General features: G+C 33.7%; 1 protein-coding gene across 4 annotated transcripts in view; it reads left to right on the top strand.

The window, feature by feature from the left end:
- PCDH15 (protocadherin related 15) overlaps window positions 1-12,587 on the top strand; it is a 748,372-nt gene that overhangs the window by 406,609 nt on the left and 329,176 nt on the right. For all 4 annotated transcript variants that reach the window (XM_059899155.1, XM_059899157.1, XM_059899156.1 and 1 more), the window contains one exon: window positions 3,554-3,666. In XM_059899155.1, the coding sequence (XP_059755138.1) occupies window positions 3,554-3,666 (113 nt within the window). The remainder of the gene's footprint in view (window positions 1-3,553; window positions 3,667-12,587) is intronic.

Raw genomic sequence — 12,587 nt, 5'->3', positions numbered from 1 at the left:
AAGGAAATCATGATCAAAATGAAAAGGCAAGGTATTTGCAAATCATATATTCTATAAGGGATTAATATCCAAAATATATAAAGAACTCATACAACTCAACAGCAAAATAAAAAACAAACAACATGATTTAAAAATGAGCAGGGGATCTGAATAGACATTTTTCCAAAGAAGACATACAGATGGCCAACAGTCACATGAAAACGTTTTCAGCATTACTAATCAACAGGTAAATGCAAATGTAAATCACAATGAAATATCACCTCATACCTGTTAGAATAAGTATTATCAAATTGACAAGGAATAACAAATGTTGGAGATAATGTGGAGAGAAGAGAATCCTTGCACACTGCTGGTGGGACTGTAAATTGGTGCAGCCACTTTGGAACAATATGGAGAGTCCTCAGAAAATTAAGTATAGAACTATCATATGACCCAACTCTTCCTCTTCTGAGTATTAATGCAAATAACACAAAAACACTAACTTGAAAGATATATGTGTCCCTATGTTCACTGCAGCATTATTTATCTAATAGCCTAGATATGGAAACAACTTAAGTGTCCAGTGATGGATGAATGGATAAAGAAGTGGTATATATAAAAATATATATATAAAAAAATATATATATATACCACTGTATATATGTGTGTGTGTGTGTATATATATATATATATATACACACACACACACACACATATATACATATAAGTATGTACACACACAATGGAATAGTATTTGGCCATAAAAAAGAATGAAATCCTGCCATTTGTAGCCATATGGATGGACCTTACGGGTATTATGCTAAGTGAAGTAAATCAAATGGAGAAAGACAGATATTGTATGATTTCATTCATATGTGGAATATAAAAAAAAAACAAACAATGAACAAATAAAATAAAACTTACAGATACAGAGAACAGATAAGTGTTTACTGGAGGGGAATGAGGCTGAGGGGTGGACGAAATGGGTGAAGAGGGTATAGTGCTGGATGGTGACTAGACTTGTGGTGGTGATCACTCTGTAGTGTATACAAATATTTAACTATAATGCTGTACACCAGACAATTATATAATAATAACAATGGAAACACAACACACCAAACTAAAATGGAAACACAACACACCAAAACTTATGTGATGCAGCAAAAGCAGTTCTAAGAGGAAAGTTTACAGTGAGAAATGCCTACATTAAGGAAAATAAAATCAGAAAAAAACAACCTAACTCTACACCTGAAAGAACTGGAAAAATGAAAACAAATTAAGCCCAAAGTTAGCAATGGAAAGAAATAATGAATATTAGAGCAGAAATAAATAAAACAGAAACAAGAAAGAGAAATAGAAAAGATCAATAGAAAAGATCAATAAAACTAAAAGCTGTTTTTTTTTGAAAATGTGAACAAAATTGACAAACCTTTGGCTAGACTAAAAAGAAAGATGACTCAAATTTATAAAATTATAAATGAAAGAGGAGATATTACAACTGATATCATAGAAATTCAAGAGGTTTGATATTTTTTCCTCAATCCTACTTTGGGGATCACCACAGTAAACAATAAGTAAAAATTGTATCTAGCTAACTGGGAGAGTAAAGTGGCATTTATTTCAAGTAAAGTTTATTTCAGTGATTATAAGTAAATGGGATGTTCAAAGATTTAGGAGGCTATCACAGTGGTAGAAGAATGAAATGACAAGACTCTGAATGAGAGGCTAACACTATATAAGTGAAACCCACTGGAGAGAATGACAGACAAGGAAGAATCATTTGGAAAATATATGCAGAGTTGTATTAGAGGAATAAGGATTTGAACCAGTATAGTGAGAAAAATGGTGGTATCGTTAGCAAAAATTCAGTTCATGGATTTTGGCATCCACCTTGGACCATTGCTAACTGAGCAAGAGAGAAATAGAATCTCAGTGTAGTTTTAATTTGAGTTTTCCTTCTTATGTATAAAGGTGAATATCTTTGTGTGCGGTCAAGAGTCATCTGCCTTTCTCTTTCTGTGAACTATCTGTTCATTCTCTATCCCAAAACTTTTTTAAAAATATATTGCTGATCTTTTACTTTTCTAGTTTGCAAATCTACGTATGTTAGGGATATAAGCCTTTGTCTCTGACGTAAATACAAATATTTCCCTGGTTTGTCACCTGCAGTTTTATTTTGTTTATTGTGTTTTGCCATGCAATTTGTAATGCCATTAAATTTATCACTCTTTTTCCTTATTGATTCTTTATTTTGAGCCATAGGTAGGAAAGTTATGCCCACTCTCACATTAGAATAGAATTCATCCGTGTTTTCAGCTATTACTAGCTCTTATGTTGTTTTATTGCTTATTGTGCATGAATATCTTCTCCATTTGGGGTTTACTCTAGTATATTGTATGAAGAATAGACACAATTTTATCATTTTCTGTCTCTCCTATTAGGTTAATGCTCCTATTCAAAAATCCATTTTCCCCTATTATTTTGAGATGACTCCTTTATCATAAGCTCAATTTTCATATGCACTTTTGACTATTTCTGGATTTTTAAGTCTATTTTACTGGCATATATTTTCTCCCCTCACATAATGCCCAGGAAAATTTTCTTTCTTGTCTCATAGTTGAAGCAAAAGAGTATAGCAATTAACGCAGTTTTGTATATGTTTGGCGTCTGTCAACCTGGATTTGAATGCAAGTTCTGTCTGACATTGTCTCTTTGACTTTGGACAAATTATTTAATATTGCAAATCTCCTAAGTTCTCCTGTGTAAAATGGGAATGATTTACAGAGTTATCAATGATTACTTATATAAAGCATTTAGTACAGTGTAGGATTCAATAATTGGCAGCTGTGTTATTTTATTCTTATCATTATTGTTATGCTAAATGCATATATCCCACAGTTATATGATTTGACTTCCACTTTATCTTCACTTTGGAAAAAAGAATGTTGTAGTATATAAAGGAAGATGATACAATTCAAGGAAATTTCAACTCACTAAAATGGCTGCATTTAAGAAATATCCTCTCTAGACACTGAGTAATTCAAAATATTTTATTTAATATTTGAATATTTTTATTTCATATGATTGATATATTTAGCTGAATACTTATCTTAAGAAAAATATTTGCCCAGCTAGACAGAATATTCTTATTTTAATTTCCAAGCAACTTGATATTTGGTACAAATTACTAGTCATTGTTATAAGATATGGTGAAAGACCATGTAGATTATAATTAATATTTATGTACCACTAAAATACAATTTTATAATTCAAAATTTGTTCTCGATATACTTTATATCTCTTTTATGTGATGAAGTTTCAAATTAATTAAAGTGCTCACTTAATAAAAGATATTTGGAAAATCATCCAAACAAGTATTTTCACCCTCTTACTCATAAACTAATGAAAGATATACCACATTTGCATCTGCTTTCCCTAGACTGTATAATTATGAAACTTAATTTACTAATAAAATTATGGTTTTGTTCCTCAGTTAATGAAGGGAAATAGATATAGCAAATACACATATTACTTATTGTTCTCAATTAAGTGCTGAAATGTCAATGTCTTTCAGGGACTCCTGAGGATTACCCACGATTTTTTCATATGCATCCCAGGACTGCAGAACTTAGTCTCCTGGAGCCAGTAAATAGAGACTTTCACCAGAAGTTTGATTTGGTTATTAAGGTAAATTTAACTAATTGCTTAACATTCTTGGGTTTATAAATATAGCTAATGTTCTAATGTTCTTGTGTTTTTCAATGAATCCTCTAGAGGCTACTGTAGGGACTTTTAAGCTATAAAAATTAAAATTAATTTGAACTGCAATTAGCCAGTTTTTCTTTAAAAATGTGAAGTGCAACAGTTCTAATACATCGTGTTGCTTTTCTTTAACATAACTTTTTATATTACAATGCTATTCAAATACTGAATATTTTTATATGTAATAAATGCCTTGGTCAAATGTATGTAATTCTACATACTATAATTTATTACATCTTCTAACATTTAGTTTAGGTTTTGTTTTCTGTTTGTTTGTTTTTTACCAAGTGGATTTAATTTTTGACCACAAAAGCTTAACCAATGAATGTATTTAAAAAGTGCCTGGATTTATATATATTTTTATTTTAATAATATATTATGTTTTTTAATGTTATTGCTTTTTCAAAACTAAAAAGAAAAGATCTTGCTTGTCCAGAAATTATTTTAGTATATGTTTCATTATTTCTTTATTTTGAAAGATGTTCTTCAACCACAAAAATTTTCAAAGCTAAGGGAATCCATTTGGCATTACAATTTTGATTTAATAATATATAATATATTGTAATAAAATCATTGCAAAGGTATTGTGGAAACCCAGATGATCTATCCGTTAATTCTTAGAGACTTTACTGAGAAAGTAAGATTTGAGCTGAGCAGTGAAGGAAGAGTATGAATTTACCAAGTAGAGATCGGGGCTAGGAGAAAAGCATTTTAAGTAAAAGAACAGAAATAAGCAAGGACACACAGTATCTCTAGTGTGTATTGTCTGACTTTTTCATATCTAAACATATAAAAAATAGATATAGATATGCAGCCCTATGGCATTTTTTTTTAATTTAAAAGTGTTAAAGGAAAAGGAAGTAAGGTAAGGAAGCTTACTGAGCATGTACATTGTACAAGGTGTTTTATGTATATTTTATAGCCACAACCTTAGTACTTAGTACTATGCTTATGGGTACAAATGTCAAAACTAAAGTTCAGATAGGGCAAGTGATTGAATCAGAGTTACATCACTAATAAGCAGCAGAATTGAAATTCAAATTTAAGTTTATCTAAGCTAAAGCCATACTTATTTCACTTCACGAAGATGCAATTCCTTAGAAATGGTTTTCTGGTGTAATTATCTGTCAGTGCAACTGCAAACAATAATACATCTATACACTTAATTTTAGCTCAAATTAAGACATATTTTGTTAGCACCGATTATGTTATACACACTAGATTCTGTATTTAGTGTTTCTTTGTCCTTGAAGAATGCATAGTCTAGAAGGAGAAAGAATCACATAAGCTGATAAATCAAATACAACATATCAACTGCTAACAGGAAGGCAATGTAAAAGCTCTAACGAAGCACAGGTTAAGGACATTTAAATTAATCTGGGACTCAGGGAAGATTTTCTGGGGATAATCCCAAGCTCAATGTTGTTGTATTGGATGGCTTAGGCTAATGAATGAAAGCAGGAAATATGTTTGACCATAAGGAAGAACAGAAGCAAAAGCTTGGAGGCATGATGTACCAGGCTACAAGCAGTTAACAGGGAAATGAGATATAGAGCCAGACCTTGGAGAGAGCCTTATGTTCGACTGCAATTTCCTTGGATTTCATTCAGTAGGGGTTTGGGAGTCATTCAACAAAGAAAGGCTCTTTTTACCATTTATGTAAAATAGTCACGCATGAGATTCATCTTGCACGGTTTTATTTTAATTATCATTGGACTATATAAAACTCCAAAATGTGTTTCCATTGTCTCCTGTGGATCTACCTGGAGCCCTGTGGTGCTACACTCTGTGGGAGTTAAGAAACTTGACAAAGCACTGTTTCCAAACTGCCCCACTTGAAATATGAAATCAATTATTTTTCTTTATTATCAAAGTCATTTGTCCTGGTGTACCCAGGTATAGTGAAACTCAGTCTATGAATTATAGAAACAAAAATCAATTGGGACAGGCCACAGATAATTTTTTTTTGTTTTAATAACACTTTATATTATTAATGGAAGTTTTTACCGACATTATTAGATTCAAATTATTGTGTTTTGTGTGCAGTCAAGGGGATAATAAGCAAAGGTATCAATCTGTAAGAATAATAATGTGCCACTTGCTTGAATATTAGCTGAGTATTGTGTCTTTGTATAAGGATCCATTGAAGTGCTACAATCTGGTAGTTCTCTGCAGTAAGTCTTTCAAATTCTTCCCTTTTTCTTATTTTAATAATGCTTCATTTTTCATTGACCATAATTTTTTTTTTATTGGACTTGATCCCAATTTCTGTTTTGGAAGCTAAGGAAAAATAAAATAAAATGAAGTATCCTCTTCTAGACTTTGAAGAAGAATTCTGCTTTAAAAAGCTGTATGCACATTTAACAGTCACAAGTTAGAAATTTATCATCTTCATTTTATCTATTTCTGCCAGTTATTTACTAAGTATACTGACAAATAAAAATGTAAAGGTGAAATTAGGAAGGCAAAATGGAGTAGTTCACCAACTTTAGAATATTAAAGGATTAAAACACATCTAATTAAAAGAGAAAAGGGTGTTCCATTTCAAAACACTATTCCAAATTTTACATAATTGCAATCATTTAAGCACACTTTAAAATGAAACACACATTTTGAATAAGAATCATAGCCAGTCCTGGGTTTTCCCAGGACAGTTCATATTTATGCCTATTGTCCTTGTGTAATTATTCATAAAACATCTTTCACCCTCAAAAATGTCCCAGTTTGGATGAAAGTTTATGCGATCACCATAGTTATACAGCAAAAAACAATTATGCAATAGAAATATGAAAGCACAGTTTAGATTCTAGATGATGATGAATTAGTTCATGCATGGAGTGTCTCTAACAAAGTCCAGAACATTCACCTTCACTATTAGAAGTGCAGTATTTTTACAAAAATATTAATAATTTATATATTTATACTCTGGGCATCTAATACAAGCGTTAAATGGATAAATTATCAGTAATTCACTGTCTTTCAGTTGCTCAAACATAATTTTTTTGTCTAAATCTCTTTTTTTAAATTTATTTCTTTATTTTTGGCTGCATAGGGTCTTCATTGCTGCGCGTGGGCTACTCTTTGTTGCAGTGCGCGTGCTTCTCATTGCGGTGGCTTCTCTTGTTGTGGAACATGGGCTCTAGGTGCACAGGCTTCAGTAGTTGTGGCATGAGGGCTCAACAGTTGTGGCTTGCAGGCTCTAGAGCACAGGCTCAGTAGTTGCGGCGCACGGGCTTAGTTGCTCCACGGCATGTGGGATCTTCCTGGACCAGGGCTCAAACCCGTGCCCCCTGTATTGGCAGGCGGATTCTTAACGACTGTGCCACCAGGGAAGTACCTGTCTAAATCTCTTTAGTTAACAACTAATAGCAAGGGTCACAATGATACCACAAATATCACTGTATCATGGTCCCTCTGATTTTCATGTTGTTATTCATTGACCTACTTATGCTGCATAGCAGGCTGACCTTTAACATCTTTTCTTTCCACATAATGGGTATAATTAACCCTAAGCTCTCATCAGTCACCCTGCATACTTTCTGTGCCAGCCATACTAAACGACTTGCACTGCCTTAAACTCACCATGCTCTTTCTAGCCTGCAGGCATTTGCTGTTCTTCCTGAATCATTCCTCCTTTTTTTTTTTAATCAGCAGTCTAATTCACACTGATATTTCATTGATGCTTCGTATGCTAAGACAGACAGTTCCTCTGGAAAGGCATGACCACTGATCGGAAGCCCCTCCTTGCATCCCACTAGTCCCTGTGGTGGCTTTGATCATTCTGTATAGAATTTGCCTGTTTATTTTCCCCTGACCTCTATAGGAGGGAGGGCAGATTGTAATATATTTCTTCAACATTTTGGCCCAAGCCCATACCCCTATCCACGTACAATGTATAAAAGTGCTCAATACGTATTTCTTGTAATGGCTTTCTCCCTGGCACAGTAAATCTTTTTAAGGCTGCTGGATTTGGGTACTGCGTCTTCATTGCATTTAAATACATATATTTGAAAGTACATGTATTTGATAGAATTTTATCCTGTCTCTGCCCAGAATAAAGGTGCAAGGAACTTCTCGAATAAATTCAATCCCTGGAAAAAAGCCATACCTATATTAAGACAGTTTAAAGCTATTTATGACTGTATTTAAACAAACAAACAAAAAATTCTCCTTCTAAAGAAAAGATACATATTTTACACAGAAAATGAGCCAGAGAATTGAAACTGGTGAGCCTGAATAGTAGAGTTAATTTGCCAGTTCTCCTGGTGAGTTACTTTGCTTTAGTAATTTGAGATTCACAGGACAACAGTGTACAAGCAATGATTGAGGCCTACAAGAACAGCGACTACAGCCCTTGATCCTACACATGAATCTCTAATGCCACAACCCTAGAAAATATTTGGCCTCTATTTGAATAATGATATCAATTTTACTTTACTGCTTAGGAATTCAATGGGTAACTAGGATTCACTGTCTTTAAGCCATATGACATTTGCTAGTTTTCAATTTGCCAAATCCTTTCTGAGTGCCTATTAAGTGCCTGATATTTTGCTTGGTGTTGAGGAGACAGAAATGTATGAAAGCTCTGCCTCAAGGAAGAGGTATGGAAAGTATGGAAATTGTGCTTTTAGACATATTTCCCTTCTGATTTCTACATCTGTATTTCCAAGTACTGGCTGAATAACTACTCCTAGTATTTTGCAATTGCGTCAAATTAACGTAGTAAACTATATACATCCGTTTGAAACCTCGGCTTCTTTCTTTCAATTAATAATATTACAATCAGCTTGTCACCCAAGCTAGGAGTTCCCAGTTCTTCTGAGACACCAGCTCCTGTATGGCCCTATCCAGTCACTTTTCAAGTCCTATCCAGATACATCTGGAATTTCTTTTGAATGTCTCCCGCAACTCTCCATGCCCACTGCAGTTCTCTAGTTTTCATCCTCAAGGCCCATCATCTCACACAAGTGATCTCTAAGATTTTAGCCTCTTTTTCATGCATCCTGTCCATCTCCCCACATTGCCAATAGATATTGCTAACACAAAAAGATAGATCATGCTGCTCCATATTGCCTTCAAGCCAGTTGACAAATTGCCCACTACATGAAATTCCAACAGAAAACTTTGTTGATTTGAAAGATCAGGTATTAGGGGCAGACGGACAGAGTAAGAAGTCACAGATCATCGGTCATCACTTCTCAAAATAAAAAGGATGGCCTCCCCCATGAACATGAGAGAGCTATCAAAATTCATTAAAGCTGTTAAGGAGAATGTGAAGTATAAGTTACTATCATTCTGCTGTGGTGTATGGATTGTCAGTTTATCAAAAAAAAAAAAAAAGAGAGAGACACACACAAATAGAGAAATTAAAAGGAGAGAAGAAGGGCTTAGATGCTCCCTTTGAGAAAGATTGAATAGAATCTTTCAGTGAGCCAGGGTTATGATAAAAAAAAAAAAAAAAAAAAAAAATCAGAGCTGATGTTGTCCAGCCATAGGAAGGAAGACAAATTCTATAAATGACATACTTTCATAATTCTGGAAATATTCTAGCCATATATGCCTCTCCCTATTCTTATGGATTCCCATTGAAAGAATAAAATACACATATCTCACATCTTAGTTCAGCAGTTAAGTGAAAAGTAAGCTCACTTCCTCTGCCCAATAGCAAGATCTATAAGGTAAAGAAGTTTAAGTCCATTAAGAGTGAAAGTCTTTTATATGTTTTAGGGAAAATTATCCCACAGAAATTTCAGGTATTAGTTCTTATCAGTAATGAAACAACAATCCCTCCATTGATGTCTTAATGAATAATACACTTTTAGAAATTTACTGACATATTTGATACATTTGCTAGATGTTCATCTTTTAATTTTACGTTCTATTTTTTTCAATTTAGTAGATTGTCACGTAAAACATTATGTTTGTTTCTTCAAAAAGAACACTGTATCCTTTTATTTACTCCTGCTTGTTCACATTTCTACAAATTCTAAGTACTAGGCTAAATTAATTGACTATTATGACAATTATGGAAATTAATACAAGGAAAGAATATATGGTGTCCTCTTTTCTCATGTTGTTATTCATCCTGCTAGGTTAGTTAGAACAGAAATAGAATACAGCAGTTGAATATAGTGGCTGTCCAAATGTGCAAGCTGACAAAAGACACACAGAAGTGATATTTTATTTGGCCTCTTTCCTTCTTCACAAGGTGAGCTGCAACTGCTTGGAAGAAGAGAAGCAATTTATCCATTCTCATCACAGTCCCTTGATTTTGGCAAGGCCCTCTTGTCTGCAAAGGTCATTGTAAGAGTACAACAGCAAGTCTAAATATTGTAGAATGTTCACATGGAAGACACTCTGAGCAGACCTTGCCGTATCTCCCCACTTCACACACAGAAACTACCTTAACCCTCCTACATGAATGTTCTCAAGTAATCTTTCTTCATAGGCTTCTTGGTTGTTGCATAGAAAATGAAATTAAAAGGGTATATCTAAAGACTTGAAAGCTAAACAGGTCTTCTCACTAGTTTTTTCTCAAGAACAGACTAGTACATAGGAGAAACTCCCATTCTCATTACCTTCCAGGCTCTGAAAAATAACCCACTTAGAGACAGACTTTTTTTGTATACTGATGATTTTTTGAAATTCAGATATTCCAGGATGGACTATTCCAGTCAACCAGTTCACAAAGGCACCTTAGGAGAGAGCTTTCTCCTAGTGGAGAGAATACTCTGTGGGAATGGAATCAGAATCCAGCATAGACATTTGCTGGTTGAGGAAGTGAAGGGCAGGGCAAAATAAGGGGACTACAACATGAATTAGAAGCACTCCAGAAAAAAGTTACTACACCATCACGATCATAATTTTGTCTCTGGCTCACTGTGCTATTTATAGCCAAGATGATTCTCATGTTCAAACCACCAGCCAAATAGTGTGATATATCTGTGCTTGGCAGGAGTTTTCTGAATCTGTGGTCTCTCTGGGAGCAACTGGGTTTTTCTTCTTTAAATTATTCAAAATTGCCTTAGTCATTCTAGTGTCAGTTTATATCTCAAGCTCTAAGCAAAGAGAAAGATTTTTATTATTGAAAAATATACAGAAGATCCAAGGATTCATGTTTTCACTGCAATAAGTTATAAACACAGTGGGCATATTCTTACATCAAATGAAGATAGAATATACTTTAAAAATATTTTCTAGATGGGAAGTGTGTCAGTATTATTTTGTTGTCATATTATAAACCCCTTTGGGAGTGCATTGTTTATAGTCTGCCTAGTAAAGATATCTTTTCTTTTTTCTCAAACAGAAAATGTTTTTATTTCCAGACAGAAATGCACTCTTTCGCTATGCTTACGGCATTACAAACAAATCAGTTGTATAAGATACAAGACAATTCTTTGTGTTTTATCTGATAAATTATTTTATGTTTTGCAAGTTTTTAAATATTTTTAGTAATTGTCATAAATAGGCTGTTGTCAGACTGTATTCTTTAATTTTTAGAGTAGTAAAGTTTAAATAAATGAAGTTTCTGTAGGTTGTAAAGCAATATAATAGTATAAGAAGGGTCAAGAAGCAATAGAATGCACTTATTTTAATTATTAATTAGTCGGCAATATTAATATGATCTTTGATCCAGGGAACACAGGCTTACCACAGCCATCTCTCCCTAAGACGTTCCAAAAGAAAAATGTATGTACAAAAAAGGGAAATGTAACCCTTTACAGTCACTGGGGCTTCAACCCCCAGCCCTTGTAGAGTTTAGTGAGCTGAACAGGATCCTGTGGAGAACTCCCTTATATAAGTGAGGTTCCTCCACTTTTACTTCCCACCCTCAGGTCCAAACTGAAATTTGAGACTTTACTTAAAGGCTGAAAACAGTAGCAGCTTGCATAAAAGGCTAGAGCAGAATTGACCTAAGGTGTTCCACCTTGGCTTTTTTTGAGTGTAACAGCTGCCTACAAACATGTGAGAGGAGTCAAAATGCTAGACAGCAATTTATTCTCAAAGGTCTATTGATTGGACATGTTAGGATCCTGTGATGTGCTTGTTTTTGAAAGGAAGATTTTAGGGCTCTATCCACTGAATCAAGATGCCCATGTGATTTTCAGGGAACTTAAATTTGAGATATAACCATATTTTAAAATCACTTGGGAACTTGGTAAGGCAGTATAAAATTAAAATAGTAATTAAAGAAACAGACAAATAAGTAAATAAATACATGTCAGAGGTCCTGATTGAGCCTGCAGTTGTAGAAGTTTCCATAAAGATTAAATGAAGATTTTCCCTGTAGTACTTTTCCATCAGACACCAGAACTTTCGGTCTTATTTTCATTGGGATATGGTGAAATGTGAGATAAAATTTATAGGTCCACATACACAAATGAATATTCCCTAGATCTTATAGATCTTAAAACCTTAACTTAGTCAACTAACCTAGTCAAAGACCTTACCAGTGTTTCCAGGTGGAGAACTGGATGGAAGGTTTTGTCAATATTCCCACTTCTTAGGTTTTCTTAGAAAACATGGAAGAATCTTTCATTTGAGAGCAACATAATCAGAAATATGTACATACATATGTGTGTGTGCATAGAATAATCCATAATTAAATTTCAATTAATTAAGAACAATGAAATGTCAAGAAGATTTGATCTTGACATATGAACAGTAACAGACTGAATTTATTATGTGCAGAATATTCACATTTATATACATGCAATCCTTTGTTATGCTACAATCATAAAACATTTTTAGTGGCACTCAACCTGCCCATTTGATAGTAGTATTATATGTAGCATCAATTACCAGAAGCTAGCTAAGTCTGCTACATGACACCAGTGTGTTTTTGG

Source organism: Balaenoptera ricei, chromosome 16, assembly GCF_028023285.1.
Source record: "Balaenoptera ricei isolate mBalRic1 chromosome 16, mBalRic1.hap2, whole genome shotgun sequence".
NCBI classification, from domain to species: Eukaryota; Metazoa; Chordata; class Mammalia; order Artiodactyla; family Balaenopteridae; genus Balaenoptera; species Balaenoptera ricei.
The sequence above is the reverse complement of the archived record's forward strand: the minus strand, read 5'-3'. Positions and strand labels throughout refer to the sequence as shown.